Below are 17,935 nucleotides of genomic sequence, written 5' to 3'. Positions count from 1 at the left end.
TGTACCTTTTTTGCCTCCAATCCAAAATTACGAGACTATCCAGATGGTCACTTCTTTCATACTTTCCCACTTCGGTCCCGTTAACGTTAGTGTTTTTCTTGCTTTCACCTTAGTTAGTGCGACAACATGCAAACGTACAAATAGATAGTCCCTTGCCATCGTCACAGTACTTTAATGCGGCGCAACGGGCGCATTATACCAGCATATAGCAACAATAAGATATGTTGTGAGATGAATATTGTGTCAATTTTGTTGATGAATCAGAAATTCGAATGATAATGCACTTGAGTTTGTACCGTTTACACATAGTATTATCTTTATAGGGTGGAAAATTTCCGGCAAAACAAAAGTGCGGAGTCAGCGCGTCTGTGCTAGCCTGGAGTCCAGCCATGTTGTACTTTGGTCGCTCTGCTTGCAAACACGTCGTGTTGGCAGGAAGCGCACCTTAGGGGAGCGACCAAAGCACAACACGGCTGGATTGGTTGGCGTCTTCCCGTGACGTCCAGAGGAGAAATTAAATGAGTCCACTTGCACAGAAGGTCCCAAACCTGGTCGTCCCTCTTCTGCCATTGATGAGGCATCTGTTGGAGGACCAACCTGGGGCGTCCTACAAAAACGGTGTACAGAGCTGCTTGCGTCCTTCCAGCATTAACAAGGACAATGACAATGAAGTTTATTGCATATCCATGTCCCATTGGGGCTAAATGCAGTCAGTTTGGTACAAAAGGCAGTAAACGCAAAGTTATACATATACTATAGTTTACATGCATCTTCTCTCTTCCTAAAACATTTGTAGATGAACTTCCAGAATATCGTGGTCAGATGATGACATATTTGAACATATCTTCCTTCGTTATTTAAAGTGTGCACATTTCTGATCTACATGCGTAGCATTAACGAATGTATTGCGTAGATCATTGTACAGTGAACACTCTAGGACAAAGTGTATTTCGTTTTCTACATGCATGTGGTTCTTTAACAGGCCGTCTTCTAAGGGAATAACGGAGAGTTGTACTAAGTCCAAAGGAAACGCAAATCAAATTGGGAGATACGAGATTGCCTAAGCTATCAGCCGCCTTTGCCGCAGCACCAACCTGAGGTCGTCAATCCATTTGATTTGCGACCTCGCCTGATGCCTGCATGACGAGTGTCGTTACTTACAGGACCAGCAGAATCATCTCCCACCCATCCCGTTTCTTCGCCAGCATCCTTTAGCCTGGTATCCAGCCGTAATATAGCTCCCGAGTCTCGGGAGCTATATTACGGCTGGATACCAGGCTAGGCATCCTTGCCACCAAACGTTACTGCACAATTCTTCTCACCTGATCCCGCGCTTTATAGGGCCTTCACACTGAAACCGAATTAGCAGGAATCAAGCAGAACCAGCCGGAATGAAGTATTTGCAAAATTCGTGCCACATTCGGGTAATCTGCTTGGAGATTAACATTCGGGGCCATTCCGAGTGGGAATTCCAAATGGACCTTATATCCCCTTCACACGAGAAGGAATGCCGTCAGAATGAAAATTATTTTCTATTCCTGGGAATTCGTAGCGTGTTCTAGAAATTCTTACTGCATTCCCAATATTCTTTTGGCCACATTCGGTGCCGTTAAAAAGGAAATCACTGGGAACGATGGCAAGTCATGAACAGCCCAGAGGGACGTGTAAACAAAAGGAACGAAGATGGGTGTATGTGGATCAATCAGGCAATCGAGGGTGTCGTGTTGGGAGCTCTATTCGACCGCCCTTTCTCAGAACTCTTCGACTACTGGATGAGTTGTCAGCCTGTGTTCCTTGTACCCTGATATGCCTTCATTTGTGACCAGACAAAACTACAGCTAGTAGTCCAGGAAAACAGGACAGAAACCAATGTCAACCAGCCATATGTAGTCCTCAGTTCCACTCCTGGGAAAATGTGACAGACTCAATAACCAAGCGTCTAGCAAACAGGAAACGCCAAATGTTGCTGTTTTCATATCAAATTATCGATGTGTTCCAAATACTAGCAAGTCTGTCACAGACACTCGGAAGCTGGGCACATTTGAGATTGCATACATTAACTGATTGCTGTTACCAAGACCAAAAAAAAGTCTACTGAGAACAAAAAAAAACAATGCCCAGGATGAGAAAGAAGTGCAGATAATTTTATTTCAAAAAGGCATTGAAAAAGAATGGAGAAGTGCACAACAATACTTCTACTAGATGCAAATATAAAATCTATTACTAATCATTATTGCTGTGGTCAACTACCACGTGGCTTTCTTGACATGAAAAGTCTGTATCCTTATCATATTCTGAAGGCTTTACTGTATGACCATGCTGTCTGGGGAAGGCTAGATGTACACTGTACTATTTGAATCTCTTACTGGAAATCTGATAAATCATTTTGATACTGCAGTATAAATATGTAGAAAAATATGCATTAATGCTTTTATGTCAAATCTGAACATCATTTGTCAAGAATTATTCTTACCAAGAATTTTTATTTTCTGAATGTAACATGATTGTGGCAGACATCTAGGTAGCATAGATCTGTAAATGTACAAGAACACACATAGAATGTAGGTAAAGCTTCTGCCTGGTTCACCGTCTACATTACATCTCTGAAATCAACTACAAAGTATTTTTGTAGGAGTCTTTGGGTTAAATAAGAAAAATAGCACCTGTAGTCGTCTTTGGGTAAGTAAGAAAAAAAAACGCCATACAGTCTGACTAACTTGTTACTCAGCTCCAACATTCAAATGGTTTTCAGCATACATGTACTTAGTATGTCATTATCATCAACATCAAGCACCATCATGGTCAACACTAACAAATAAGAAGGCACACATTGCTCAACAAAACGCAGTCTTTGTTTTTGTGGCAAGTTTAAGTGCAAGAAGGTGTTATGTTTGAAATTCAGACTCTTGTGTCAAAGAATAAGGTGTCATGTTTCAAAGTCAGATCTGTTGTGCCAAGGACAGCATGTCTAGGAAATTAAGCATCTTTTAACATTGTCTCACTTGGATCACTGCAGGACTAGAACAAAGATGTATAGTAAGACTCAGATTTGTAAAGCTGATGAAGTTACTGGTTGTGAGGTAGCATGATTCAACAGGATGGCACCCATACAATTGCAAAAGCTGCCGCACATCTCACAATATGCTGTTACAAATACTACCTCTACTACAGCTAGTTGTACTACAAAAAACTATTCAACAAGATAGTTTCCTTAGAAATCAGGGGATGAAGAGTACAATACTGTCTCATCACAGTTCTGTATGGGGTTGATGGGGTATGCCTAGTGCTGCCAGACGACTCAGGTTACCCTTGAATTTGCCTCGCCTAGATGAAACTGAAATAAGGAGAACGTGTTAGTGTAAAGTTTATTGAGTCAAAAAGGTAGTACATGTAACATATCAATGCTGTGTTCTCAAATAACATTTTGAAAGGAAATGAGGTCACTGAAAATTGCTTGTAAAAAACTTTATTTTGTAACAGCATTTTCCATTTTCTAAAAGCTTGTAAAAAGCACAAAAAAAGTTTGTAACTACAATGAGATTTTATAGAAACACTAGCTTCAATGAGTTACAATCAGAACACATAATAAAAGATTTGTTAAGTGATGGGGTTAGTGTCTCACATGCTGTGCCTGATATGGTCAGTAGATGGCGTTACAGCTCTTCATGCACACTGTGGGGGCGTGCCACAGCAAGCAAACGGCTCAAGTGACCTTTGAATCCATCGAGTGATAACACTGCAAGACAACAATGTTTCAAAAAGGCTGGAATGTCTATAATGTCATGCAGACGTCCACCCTTCAGCTTATTTGGACCAACTTCTGAAGACTTTCCAAATGACACAAGCTGCTGAGTGAAGAACCGTGGCTGTTTTTTTTTGTAATTGACATTTGTCAATGTTTCATTCATTCAGAAGATGGACTTGATAAGCTTCATTAATGATTATCATGCGGGTAACATTAGTTATGCCAAGGAGGTTATCTGTTAAGAATATAACCTCCTTGGTTGTACAAAAGAACATGCCATCAGTGGAGAGAGATGAACCTGTAGTTCTGTCCACTGCCACAAGATAAAAGGCTGCCCAGGCCAATGGAAATTAGATAGATAAATGGCCATTACCAAAAACCACAAGAAAACTTATGCTTTTGATAATCATATTATATTAACTTCCAAATAATGCAGGGATGGAAGCAGGCAGGAACTATTAATATTTTGTAACAGTGAAAACAATCTGTTCATCCCCCTCTGCATAATGAAAACATACACAAACTGTCTCCTATCTGGGGCAGTGATTCTCCGTAAACTGAATGATTCTTTTCAATGCAAAGTACTTAGAAGCAAGGTTCGTCATATTATACTGAATTTGGTTTAAGTGTGGCCAGTGGGTTGAAAATAGTTGACAAATTTGTCATGACAGGATTAGATGACTGATGGTGAGTGTCATACTTACTGCAGATTTTAATGTGATTGAGTTTTGTCAGTAAAGTCATGTGCTTCAAGAGAGAGATTGGTTGATACTTTTGACAGTGTTATTTAACCTTTAGCGTACTGTGGAAGTCCTTGACACCTAATTTGCACGAGTAAGGAGGTTAGTTAGTAGGGAAAAGGTTGGCAACACATTGAAAAGTAGGCTTGTCGCTGCACCTGAAGAATTGGGTGCAGATAGTTGTTCATGATGCACTAAAGTTCCTCATGTGGATGGTGCATAAGTGCCACAGCAAACAATCTGCTCACATGACCTTTGAACTGTCCTGGTAAAGATGTAACTAATACAAGGAGACAAGTGGCAGCATCAGAGCATGCACAACATTCAGCAATGATCAGACATTCAGAGCTGCATAGATCAGACATTGATAGCTCTGTAAATAATCAGCCAGTTATATGCATTGTCATTGGACAATCCATTCTCTTTCCTAGCCGATCACATCAAAGATAATCCATGCCTCTTTCTGTTGAAGTTCCCCAATCAAGGAGACAGTTTGGCTATGTCTCAATGAACAGCAACGTTCAAACAAAAACAACGCACTGCCTTAGAGCTCTTCATGGCGAAAGTGGGGATTCCCAACAGCTAGCATTCTGCTGATGTGACCTTTAAACTTTCCCTGCACTGCAGAAACTGACATGCAAAGGGAAATTGATTGGCAAAGTCAGCAAACAACAGTTCAGATCTTTAGAAAGTCTTAAGGTGAACAAAAGAACTTACTAGGAGGGCTTTAAAACAACTGTTGGCTCAATACAAACAATATTCTGATTGTTCACTTCAAACTACAGTATACAAATTTTATCCCTATACAAAATTTATCCTCATATCTTACATGTATGTATCATACAGTGAACACGAGAATGTTACAAATAGTTACCATTTAAATGAGTAATAGGCATGGCATCACCCTATCTTGGGACAGTATGATATGTTACCTTCCATTTTGCGTTTGTCTACCATGTACTCCTCTGCCGGTAGTGACACAGAAGGCTCACCCTGAAATTCACACATACAAGTGTCAGTACCTATGATACATGTACATGTATGCTTGTATCAAATATAACTACATGTATGAGGAAGTTTGAAGCACACAGAAGGATCAGGAATATTAACAATTTTACACATCTTAGTTTTTGCTCCATATCACATGACATAAGGAATGGCTTGAATAAGTAAGGCATTATTTTGAAGTAATATTTTTGCACAAACCAGTACATGGTCTTTAGACTGGATGACAATAAAGGAAATTGATGTTTACAGCATACAAATAATGCTTACATATGCCTCCCCATAGTTGATTTCATTGACTCCTATCAGGGACATTTTGAACTGCTTGAAGTTGAGCTCAGAATTGGTGGGGCCTGGCCTATGTGGAAAACATGAGGAATGTGTATCATTAATCAAGTGAAATTGTTACATAACATAACTACTACATGAATATATAACATGACACTAACAGATGCAGGACTTATGGACCAATAATTACAGTCATTCCAGTTGTTTGCTTCTCTAGCAAGCTCTGATAAAATTCAGGATGTCAACTTCCTGCCCTTTCTCCGAGAGTGAGTTTATGCAATAATTATCAGATGTCACAGTGAAAATAAACTTAAGTTGGAAAGTGTTTTATTTGACAGATGTTGTTGTGGCAGAAATGCAGGGCTCAAAATGTACATTAATATTCGATATTTCAACATATCAGTCGGTCACTTGCTATCAGAAACAGTCATGCTATCAAAAGCACACGTGTACAAGAATGACATAGCATTACAAACAACACATTTTTGTCATTGATTAAGCAATATCTAGGTACGACCAGGTCTTTTTAGAATAGGGGGCCCCTATGCTGTGATTTGAACCCCCTATGCTGGGGTTTGGGCCCCTATGCTGTGATTTGAGCCCCTACCCTGTGTTTCAACCAGCAAAGGTGAATTTTGTGTTGTTTTGTAAAAAATGTTGGCCCTTAAAATGCAGGAAATAGCGTTTCTGAGGTTTATTAATTAAAACAGTTTCAGAGGAAGGACTCCCCAGACCCTAATGCCTCACACCTGCATTGCCAAACAAGTGATTTTCCTGATGCCCCTCTGCTGTGAAAACATTCCTGGTAAGAACACTGATGACTGATGATAAAATTGTTACTTCTTGTCAATAATACTCAGCGCTAGTTATTGGCCTGTGAACATTTATAACACAGTAAATGAAGAGGATTAAGGGGCAAACATCAATAGGAATTACAAGATGCTGATCTTAAAAGTCTGCAAAAGGAATTGCCTGGTTTCCTTGGCAAATTTCACTTTTCATTCAAACCTCTAGGAAGCCATATCACACAGTGACTACAACCACAGCCCTCTGGTTATCACATGCCAGCCTCTGTTACAAAACAGAGTTCATCACAAAGACTAATGGGTAGCAAGCCGAGAAATGTGACTTTTTAATATACCTCTCTGCGAAGCAAGAGTATGAGCTTTTGTCCGCAGCTGTATTTAGTGTAAACCTCCATGTCTGAAACAAAAGGAAGAATGATATCATCACTCTCTTTCCAGAAGAAAGGTAATATTACCTCTCAATGATGCAGGAATAGGCTGTTAAATCCGGGCTCTGAGACATTGTAACCCGCCATTCCTGCCAACAGAATACCATTTTAGTAAAAATTCAAATCTTCCTTTTGCTATACTGATAAATACACACAGTAAAAGTTATCAGAAAGTTGTGCATTTGCCTTTGTCAATTTATATCTCTGTTATTTCATTGATGAAGGTTAGACATCATATCCAGGTGTCTTTGGTTCACAACAAGTTTGTTGTTACGTCAATGAAGGTTAGACATCCAAGTGTCTGATAAGTTCACTTCATTACATCTCTGTAGTAACATCAATGAAGGTTAAACATTCAGGTAATAAGACAAGCCAAATAAAATAGTTATGCAAGCAAAATTCAAATCAAAACTAAAATTTTTAAAACATAGGCTTTTGAAGTTTTGCTTCTTGAAACATACCTCTGTTTCTCCTTTTGGAATCTCATAAGAGAGTCTGCATGTGAAAACATCATCCTGAAACGAAAGAGTTGCAAAGTTGGTAAATTTGTACTGATGCAAAATACATAAATGTCACATTTCGGACAATAATACCATTAGTTTAAATATATAAATTTGCAGCTTGGTATCAAAACTTAACATTAGGCCACAGCAAGTAAATTTTATGGATGACATCAGCGCGTGCATTAATTTTAGCCTGATTTCAGAAAAAAAAACAAGAACTTTTTTCTTCTGCAGGGGTGGTCAACATCACAATAAAAGTACCAAAATGAGCAAATATATTGGGTTGTAACACAATAATTGTATTTGTAGAATTGACACTTGCGAGGTACCCAGGACTGTAGACTGTAGTTGAAAAAAGAATTTCAACCTCCTTGGGGGGATTTAGGACAAGAAGGGAAAGGAGGTTTCACAATGTCGCTTTTTGTTAAAATTTGTGTCTTGAACGAAATTCTGGGAATAAAAAATATATATAAATTATATTTCATTATTTGCTATGTCATGATTTTCAGTATGAGGTCACTGTGAAACAAAATCAAATCATTTCAACATTTATGGCATGAAAATGATACTGGTCTGATTTTTAAAAAATCCAACACTGTGGCTGTCATTTGACCTGGTACCTACATGAATGCATGATTTGCTGTGAAAGCTCCCTGCTGTCAGTATGCAAATGTCACTTGTGGAACTAATTATACACCAACCACATATTCATGAAATGGGCTGAAATTCTCACGACACTCTCAAGATTTTGCTCAGATTGCGCAGATGGTACGAGAATTTACAATCTGAATGAGCAAGAAATCTGTACTGCGCATCGGAAACTATCGTAGCGACATTTATTATTATTATTATTATTACTATTAATATTATTATTATAGATGTGTGTGTACTGGTATCGCGCATGATATCAGTACCGTTATCTTTTAGCATCAGATGCTGTTGTCACGCTACTATCATCCACAAAATCAAACCGAAGACGCCAGCCATGTGTGGCAAATGCTGCTTTTCCCGCACTACATGTACGTGTTCGATTAAACAAGGGAAAGTGTAGAAGAAGCTATATCCAAGCGATGTAGTTTACGAAAATAAAGAACGAATCTAACATCTAAGCCTTACCAGATTCCTTTCGAACGTCTTTAGTCCCTTGCCAATTTCAAGGTCAAAATCCTCGGCATACAGCCCTTCGGCCTCGTACTTGAACTTCTCGTCTTTGGGAGGCCAGTCGTCTGGAATATCATCTGGAGTAACAAAGACAATGGAAGATACGAGACAGAGAAACAGCAACAAACTCTTGCCCACAGACGCCATCTTGGACTTCTGAGTTTAGAACGCAAGTCAAGATAATCCTGCGACCAATCACAGCACGAGTTGTATAATCTCGTCCAATCAGAAGTTGTCAAAGTTGCGATTTGTGATTGGTCACTGCTGATAACTTGATCCTGCCACGTGGATGGAACTTCTTGAATTTTCTTTAGAAATGACCACAGATCCGAATGATCAGAAATGTTGTTGTTTGTCTTTGGTATGTGTCTGGTATGTACAGTTGGGCCATACTGAGATTTTAATCAGGCAGTGCGTTACACCAACCCACAAGATACTGTAGTAGAAGTAAGGATTCGAAAAGATGGTGATGGGTCGGCGATGTGTAAATAGTCGCGACCGTGATGTCTGGCTCTCTATTTGACCTTTGGCTGGTGGCAGACAAAGATTAACCCTGACAAAATAGAAAACAAGCCTTAGCTTGGAGCTCGAGAGTGCTCAGAAGAGACATCAAACAGCATCCCTTCATTCTTCGATGATTTTCAATTTTCTGTGCCTTTTCTTCATCTGTCCCGTTATTTAGCTTTAACGTTAACGTGGTTGTTTTTCCTGACCACCAGGTGTTTTTCTTGACTTCACCTCACGAGTGGGTCTACTTGTTGACTCAAGTTTTCTAGCTGTATGCCCTTTTCTTACACATGGTTAGCCAGCAAAAAGATTTAACCAGTGGTTTACTACATAGGATGGTACCCAGGCTATCTCATCATGTCATAGGCTGTACGATTTTCCACCCAATATCTGCTTGAAGCGAGGATGATATTCCTATGACAGCATGCAAACGTACAAATAGATAGTCCCGTACCATCGCCACAGTAGCTTAAAGCGGTACATTGACCAGCATATAGCAACAATACGATATGTTGTGTGATAAATATTATGTTACTTTTGTTGATGAAGCAGAAATATGAATGATTATGTACTTGAATTTGTAGCGTTTAGATGTTCTCTTCAGAGGGTGAAAGGTTATTTTATTTTCTGTCAAAACAAAACGGCTCAGTCAGGATTGGCAGCCTTTGTGCGGAGTCTGTGCGCTCTAATGTGAGCAAAGTAAGTATTGATGATGGCATTTATCATCTTAACGTTACATTTACATTGAGTAAATTGATTGTACACGAACCTGATGGATAATGTAACGTTAGTCACCACTAGACTCCGTTATATCTGTAAAAAAAATGCTATTCATAAAGGGGGGGGGGGATGAAGAAATCTATGACGTTAACGTTAACCTTCTATTGACATGATTATCCTATATTTGCACTCCTGATGGCATGATCCTGTCAGCAAAACATTTTTAACTAGAGTTCGGGGACCTCATACCTCCATGAAATATTTATTGCTTTTTTGTGGATGGTATGTATGTTTATAGTCGGTTGTATTTGAGAGTAATGGTTATATAATATAAATGTTATGGGAAAGTAGTGGTGTATTTATTTAATGACACAGAGGATGTCCATCTGATTAGTAATTATTAAAATGTGACACTTAATTGTGTAATGTGCGTTTAAGAGGTCGACGGCATATGATAGCGTGGTGTTCCTTAAGCTTGATGTTTGGCATTTAAAATGTCTAAGGTTGTCAGCATTATTGAGGTTCGACTATGTGCCTCAGAGCTGTGTGGTGGGAGGAAGTTGGGAAACTCAGAAAGAAGAACAAGAAGGGATGTGGCCAACTTTAGTCAGATGGTGATTTGATTTTCCACCAATATGTCGTAACATCAGCTGTTCACACGGTACAAAAACGAGATGCACACTTTCCTCTGACTGCCCTACACCAACCGTAAGATGAATACTTGGCGCCAACCCCGTCTGCTAAAAACAAGTACCATTGGCTACGAAAGAGACAACTAACAACTGTCCCTTGTCGTAACGAAATCAGAACATCTGTTTCGCCCATAAAACTTCTGACACCCAACCCAGATGAGAGGACCTAATGGCATTTTAATCACCATGTCACTCAAATCAGCAGTACAGTATGTGAGACATCCATACCTGTTAAACATTATCGTTAAATGTACCTCAAGTTCTCAACTTCTTACAATTATACCTACGCTTCACATCTCCATGATATCCTAAGCAGACATAAATAAAACTAATTATCATATAAAAAAAACTCGGGGTTCCCCAAACAGCTGTCACCTCACCATCTGCTTGGAGCTAAGCCCATTAACAAACACATAAAGCACGATGCCTGTACCAATATATCTCAAATATAGGGGTGATTTCTGATATTATTACATCGATTATAACGACAGATACGGCTCCCAAAATCTCATCGATTCGAGCTTTCATCACGCCCCACCAACACAACAAGTATGAAACCAATCCATCCAGCCGTTCTTGAGTAATCATCTACACAGACAGAGACACATAACAGAAAATATAACCTCCATTCCATGACATTTCATGGAGGTAACAATTACGAGACAGGATTATCTTGTCAAATGAATCACTGATAGAAGCCTATCGGAAAGGAGGAAAAGCAACCAATCAAAACATACCATATATGGATAATCCTGGCAATATCAAACATTTTTCACTAATTTGATGCCATTGGAATTGCATTGCAATGTACCTAAAAGTGTGAACGCACTGGACCACTTTGAAATTTATTTTGTAACAGTTACATGTTGAATTTTTAGGTCATCAAAATCGGAGACCATCACTGTTAAGTTATATACTGACCAGTGTGGTATACGCTCAAAAGTTGCTGATGCTACCAACATGAACCAGCCTGCAGTAGAAACCAACAGACCAGGGGATAGGAGCCCTACAGCCAAGGACAACAACACGTTACCCAGAGGCAGCCCAGATGCTAAAGGTGCATTCATACCAGTCTCAAACTCCTCAACGCCACCCAGAGGACAAATGTTAACTGTTTCCGTGGATACACAAGTCATGGATGGCCCCAAGGGGAGGTCACTTGTGCACATTACACCCGAAACACCAGTTACATCTTCAGGGGATATGTCAAGTACCACAGGTGCCAGGTGTTCCGTAGGGACCACAGATAGGTGAGGTAACTAATATGTAATAAGGTTATTTCATCTTTTCCAATTGTTTCTGATGATAGCTATTATCAGACCTAAGTAGTATTCAGCATTTAATATTATGTACAGAAGTACCAGCACTGTAGTATTGATTACAATATCATGAATATGCACCCAACCTGACTTTGGGGTAGTTTGGTAGTGACTACTACTAGTTGAGTTTTGAAGCTATGATATATGGTCAGATGCCATGACATTGATTGTAAAAAAAATGTAACCCAAATAAATGATACGGTATTTTGATCATAACTTTGTTCCCTATGGCAGTAATGATAAACAGAGCCAGGTGAATATGCGGCTGGTACACAGTCTTCAGGTGAGTCACCTGCCAGACCAGGACGTCTCTGACAGAAGTGCAGACAGAGAGGTCGCCACTCTCTTCCCAGGTCAGGATGATACTAGTACTACGTCACATCATTGAAAAGTTTCCTCTTTGGACAAGTTTGCCTGTAATATAACAGTAGAAGCGTATTATCAACAAACCATGAAGTCAATCTATTGGCATAAATGACTAATCATCATCATCATCGGTCGACGTGATCAAACATGTTCACACATGTTTACACACGACGGGGTTATACCGCCCCTTACGGGGTGACATACCCTTTCGTATGGCTAATTACAAGACGGGGATGCGCCAGGTCTCCCGTCCAGGTGAATGATGTAATTCACCATGTGGCTGATACGAGTCAGAGGTTCGCCAGGCCTCCATCCGGGTGATGACTAATATGTTGATGAAGGTTAGACACCAAGGTAATGATATATGCCAAATAATTGTTAGTAAAGCAACTGGATATCATCTTGGAAATGGTCCAACTTTTCAGACTAGGTATAACGTTAATATTCTACATTTTGGTCAGTGACAAAAGGTTGTGGATGCTATTTGAAATGTCTTTCCAAAATAATGCTCAGTTGCTTCACTTGAGTAGCTAATAGTAATATTTGGCATATTGACAAATATGTAATCATATTTATCATGTGTCTATTAATTGGGTTGGTAGTGAAATACAGTCAACTTGGACTGATGTATGTATAGGTGACCAGTTGTATCACTGTATACTATATAGCTGCTCCTAATTACCGTCAGAGAATTGTAGACTTCAGAACGGTTAAGTTGTGTGGCCTTAATTTTTCACAGTGGTTTGATCTTACTCAACAGGGGAGTCTTCTCGGGGTCCCTCACCAACACCTCTTCCCAAAAGAACATTTACTCCATCCAAGAACTTCTCTCCAATCAAGGTTTGTTCTCCTATGCTGTTCTGAATTTCTGACTTGAAAGGACAATATTATATTCTTTTAATTCTGTTATCTTAGAGACCAGAGGCACTGAGTTGATGTAGATTTTCTAAAAAGTCCATTTGACACACTACTGAACATTTTATACTTACATTATCTTTCTCCCTATGCCAGCCTCCCAACATGTTGACCAACAGACCTCGAGGAAATGTCAAATCTACCACACCTTCTATCGAAAGTATGAACACATACTATTTGTTTGATCCTTCTGGACAGTTCTTTCAATTAATTTTTGTCTTATTCTGAAAGAATATGTATCAGCAAACTTTTTTATTCCAACATTTCTATAGGTTTTATATGATCTATTAGTATTACTGTATCTTTACAGACATGACTATTCACCAACTTGCAGCTCAAGGGGAGGTGGCCCTACTCAGTATCAGGCATGATGAGGGTAAGTGTCACTGACAAAGATATTTCATTTCTTTCATTCTTACTACGGTCGTATATGTTACATCTTTGTCCTTCAACATTTTAATGAATAGCAGCTTCTGGCAATTCAATCATTGCCAAGATGCCGACAGTTGTCGTAATGCTTAGCCCTACGCTCCCTGATATGATTTCTGTTTCTTGCATCACCCTGTTTGTTGCATCAGCCATCACCTTCCATCCTCCTTCCATTTTCAGGCTATGACATGAATGAAGTAGATGAGAATGGATTGACATCGCTAATGTGGGCGTCCTCCCATGGGCAAGTGGGTGTGACTGTCTTCCTGCTGGAGAATGGGGGCAGTGTGCATGGAGCCACCAGGGAGGGGGAGACTGCCTTGTCTTTTGCCTGTTGTAAGGGACACGTGGAGATTGTACAGGCACTGCTGAAGGCTGGAGCTGATGTCAATGCCTTCGACTGGGTAAGAATGATGCCTTCACTTCTAAACCAAAATACTGCTCTTACATAATCTCTTGCAATTAAGGTGAAGAAAATAAGACAGATGATAATTTTAACTCTCATCGACTGTCTATAAGTACATGTGTTAAAAAATCATTAAAAAAAAAACAGTTTACAGAAATCTCAATGCAACATCCATTACGTATGCAGGGGCACATTATAGGGGGAATGTCTTTTGATTGATCACATTCCTGTCAAAACATGAGCTAGATTGTGCTGAGTTCAGCATCTCATGTGAGGGGAAAAGTGCACAATCATGAAGGCTAGAATGTCACATAAGTGCAAAAGCCCTCTGCATTATGTAAAACGAATCCCAGTGTGCCTTGAATCAAGTTGAATGTTACCAGATGCTGGGTTATTTTGATGTTGTTTATCTGAATCTCTGTCCAGGAGGGGCCTGGCAGTGTTCCCAAACTTTGACAAAAACAGGAACTTCCTTTTTTATGTCTTATACTTGCCAAGTGATATGGCCAAGCAGGTCATTGGGAAATGCATTAAGATTGACAATCCACTGTGTATTGTATCCGATATAACACCCTTGGTTCCAAGAAATGACTTTGCTAACATTTTTTTTTTTTTTGTCAACCAGATGTGGAAACTGACACTTCTATGAACTTACAGGAATGAGAATTAGAATAAGTTTTACTGGAATAATCTTGCCTATGCGTTTACTCCCTTAAGTCTAGTGCAACTAACAGAAAAACGACCAAAAAAAAAGAACAATGTAATATATGACTAGTCTAAATGCTGACGCTACATATTAATGTTTAAGGTTTAGGTTAAGGCTTGACTTCTTGAGTAGAAGATAACCAATCACATTTTTGTAAGAGGAGAGTAATTTTCTTTTTGTGTTCTCTATAAACAAACAAGGAGAAGTTGATATGGAATTTGGTGGAGAGATCAAAGAGCACCTGTGATGGTTTTTAAAGAGCATCCTCTTTCTATTTTAGTATCCAAACCTATGGTTTTTACATCCTCTTTTGCAAGTACTAGTATGAGGCACGAGGAGGCTCAGCAATATGATAAGTTTGGACTACAGGCTAGAAAGATCAGATAGTGATCATAGAGGGGACAGTTTGAAATAAAATGCATGTTGTCTCCCACCGTATTTACAAGTTCTTCACTTAATGGGGGACACCCCAGTTTATTTGGGGTTTTAATTGGAGGCAGCACACCCTACCAGGGAATTATATCATGAAGCAAAATAACTGTATATAGGGTGAGAGGATATTCCTTCAGCTACAAGACCAACTGAGTTTCGATCCATCAACTTCTCTAATTTTAACAAATTTGAGGGACAAAACATTATTTTCATGTCAAAAATAATGCACAAAATTGGACATTTTGGCATTGAAAAAAAAACACATGAAGTAGATTTTTCTGACAAACACGACTGATACTGTCAGAAAGAGGAAACCTAGTGAGTAATCCAGCCAATTATGAAGAAAATTCTAGTACTACAGTTTTTTAATCATCCACGGCGCACGGCATTGCAACTTGGCTTAAGTTAACACAGTGCTTCAGAGGACAGTCCAGGTCATGGGCTGGTTACATTGAAGAAGGCGCAAGAATATATCTGGAGATGAGAGTTGGGCCAAAACACAATTTACACCCAAAACACACCATTTCCTACGCTTTATGTTAGCGTTTAATGTCATTTCGTTGTAAATAATGGGAAATGTCAACTCAAACATAGACCCTTGGAAGCCTTTCGTCACTTTTTTGTCGCGCACTACCACGGACCCCGGTCGCGGAAGAACTGGGGTGTGCACCGTTAACTTGAACTGATGTTTCTGTCCTGCTTAATTCATAGTTGACTACTACTAGTAACCCCTTCCTGTTTCAGAATGGAGGAACCCCTCTACTGTATGCCGTCCATGCAAATCACCCCAAGTGTGTGCAGCTTCTACTGAGTAAGTTATCCTTTAGCTTACTAATAATCAATTCAACTTCAGAGAAATGGCATTGCCTGTAGTTACATTTGGAACTTCTTATTTTTGCATTTTGCGACTTGCAGTCGCAAAATGCCTTCTGGCCAGTGTAGTCGCCGTTGTGATGTTGTGATGTTGAGATGAACGGACCTGTTCAATCCATGCCAAACATTTGTATACCTGTTAAAACAGGCATTTCTTCAACATGTTCGCACTAGCGCAGTGGTAAAGTTTACGCATTCTAAACCAATGCACCCGGTTCGAATCCGGGGAGGTAGATTTTTTTCAACTTTTTTTTTCTTTTTTACATCCATTAAAATACTAATTTTTACATCCATTTGGCCACACCAATTTATTTCTTTGGTTAACGGATTCGCCGCTTCGTTTTTTTGCCGAATAGAAATAAAAATAAAAATAAAAACTTAAAAATGCCCCGCAACAGAGCTCACTCAAAAACAGGCAATGTGTAGTGAAATTTGCTGCAGTTCACGCAAATTTTAACAGGTGGCGTCTAGATCTGCTGCAGTTCAGGCACATATGTGAATCTCTCCATGCGCCAATATCAGGTTTAGTTACTCTGTTCTATTTATATGACATTCTAATAACTAGAAAAAAACGTTCACACACGCAAACATTGGCAAAATGCCAGCTTTTTTAAAAGCACTTGTTTAATTAGCACCCATATTTATCATTTATGAAGCAACTCTTGTGTGTGAAGTAGTTCACATAGTTTATTGCAAACTTATATGATACAAATGGGGATCAATCAATTTTCAGACAGGCATAGCTTCCATAATATCTACTAGTAGTTGTGGCTCTTGACATTTAGATAAATCCAGATCACACAGCTAGTAGCATTGCTGAAAGTTAATGCTATTAATGGTTGGGTATATATTTATATTTATAGTACTACGGAGGCCACAGCAGTCTTCCTCTTGTGCTTGCCCCCAAATGTATTAAAACAACAACATGCAAGTGTACATAACAATAATGACAACAGCCACTGCTTTGTTTTGTTGTGTTAGAGAGATCCTGAGATATTGTTTGTGTGTGTGCTTGTTATAGGCCATGGTGCAGACCTGACAGCGGAGACAGACTCTGGACAGAGCCCACTAGGGCTAGCCATTACACTGGGACACAGAACAGGTGAATTCACTCATCACACGCACCTCTGATAAGGCACTGAATGTTTCCTGTTGGTCACATGATGTATTGTGAAACTACATTGAACATAATTATCACACACATACTTACCTCTTTGTCAGTTTGCGCTGGTGGAACAGGAGTTTTTCATCCAGTTGTCACTGGGTTTAGTTTAACCAGTTTGACCCAGATGTGGGCTGAATCTTTTTCTGGACTGATATTTTAAGATTGCAACACATTTATTTGGATTTGCTCCATGGTAATTACTGTACCTGGATCAACTTACCTCTCCAAGGTGGGTTAATGTGGATTTGTATAAAGCAATGCTACCAGTTTGATATGATTCCACTTGTTTCATTCCCACAGTCCAACAGGTGATAGAAAACCACATGTTGAAGATGCTGGAGGGTGCTGTAAGATGACAGACATCGCCATAGTAACCTGAATGTAGCTAGTGCAAATCATCCCCATAGTGAGATCTATTAACATACAGACAAAACTGGCCGAGAAACCAAGGAGGTCAAATCTCCTTGGAGCAACTCAATGATATGACATCAAAGAGAGACTTGAAAATATGTTGACAGATGACCATTGCAGTCTGCTTACATTCTATCCCACTCCTAGAATTAAGCATAAGCATTTTTCCGACAGCTTATCTTTCCAGCCATAATTGATACAAATGCCAATATGTAGGACCACAACTATATGTTACATCCTTGAATTACTGTTAAGGTTAACCTATGTCTTAAATTAAAGACGTTTGTGTATGATATTACATGGACTTGTAGTACTCCT

At 39.3% G+C, this 17,935-nt stretch overlaps 2 protein-coding genes across 13 annotated transcripts in view; one reads left to right on the top strand and one right to left on the bottom strand.

Annotated features, from left to right (window-relative positions):
- The window catches only part of LOC118431395 (myeloid-derived growth factor-like), a 25,593-nt gene extending 16,733 nt beyond the window's left edge, over window positions 1-8,860 (bottom strand). Inside the window, exons 1-8 of one of the 11 annotated variants that reach the window (XR_004832974.1) lie at window positions 8,632-8,859; window positions 7,474-7,527; window positions 7,040-7,101; window positions 5,761-5,848; window positions 5,418-5,478; window positions 4,644-4,765; window positions 3,623-3,736; window positions 3,313-3,334 (exon numbers count right to left, since the gene is read on the bottom strand). Coding sequence is in view for 10 of the 11 variants with exons in the window: in XM_035842616.1 (XP_035698509.1) it covers window positions 5,030-5,115; window positions 5,418-5,478; window positions 5,761-5,848; window positions 7,040-7,101; window positions 7,474-7,527; window positions 8,632-8,823 (543 nt within the window). In the remaining variant the exon portion in view is untranslated. Of the gene's footprint in view, window positions 1-2,123; window positions 3,335-3,622; window positions 3,737-4,643; window positions 4,766-5,025; window positions 5,116-5,417; window positions 5,479-5,760; window positions 5,849-6,919; window positions 6,982-7,039; window positions 7,102-7,473; window positions 7,528-8,631 lie in introns of those variants that run through there. The other 10 variants (XM_035842616.1, XM_035842660.1, XM_035842625.1 and 7 more) reach the window with 10 other exon arrangements.
- An 873-nt stretch (window positions 8,861-9,733) lies between these two features.
- Window positions 9,734-17,935, top strand: LOC118409906 (ankyrin repeat family A protein 2-like). Of its 2 annotated transcripts, XM_035811281.1 has the most exons (10): window positions 9,734-9,882; window positions 11,474-11,845; window positions 12,149-12,267; window positions 13,041-13,120; window positions 13,292-13,355; window positions 13,506-13,571; window positions 13,805-14,028; window positions 15,913-15,979; window positions 17,063-17,143; window positions 17,507-17,935. In XM_035811281.1, exons 2-10 carry the CDS (start codon window positions 11,556-11,558, stop codon window positions 17,560-17,562), a joined length of 1,047 nt encoding a protein of 348 aa, XP_035667174.1. In that variant the 5' UTR covers window positions 9,734-9,882; window positions 11,474-11,555; the 3' UTR covers window positions 17,563-17,935. The 2 variants fall into 2 exon arrangements, with proteins under 2 accessions (XP_035667174.1, XP_035667176.1); XM_035811283.1 differs by lacking the exon at window positions 9,734-9,882 and having other exon boundaries at window positions 11,730-11,850.

This window comes from Branchiostoma floridae, chromosome 2 (genome assembly GCF_000003815.2).
Source record: "Branchiostoma floridae strain S238N-H82 chromosome 2, Bfl_VNyyK, whole genome shotgun sequence".
Lineage (NCBI taxonomy): Eukaryota > Metazoa > Chordata > Leptocardii > Amphioxiformes > Branchiostomatidae > Branchiostoma > Branchiostoma floridae.
The sequence above is the reverse complement of the archived record's forward strand: the minus strand, read 5'-3'. Positions and strand labels throughout refer to the sequence as shown.

Bases quoted from the DNA above. Each gene is read 5' to 3' on its own strand.
- LOC118409906 (XM_035811281.1), top strand. From the start codon at position 11,556: ATGAACCAGCCTGCAGTAGAAACCAACAGACCAGGGGATAGGAGCCCT. The intron at 11,846-12,148 runs GTGAGGTAACTA...TCCCTATGGCAG, and splicing joins TCCGTAGGGACCACAGATAG to TAATGATAAACAGAGCCAGG. The intron at 17,144-17,506 runs GTGAATTCACTC...TCATTCCCACAG, and splicing joins TACACTGGGACACAGAACAG to TCCAACAGGTGATAGAAAAC.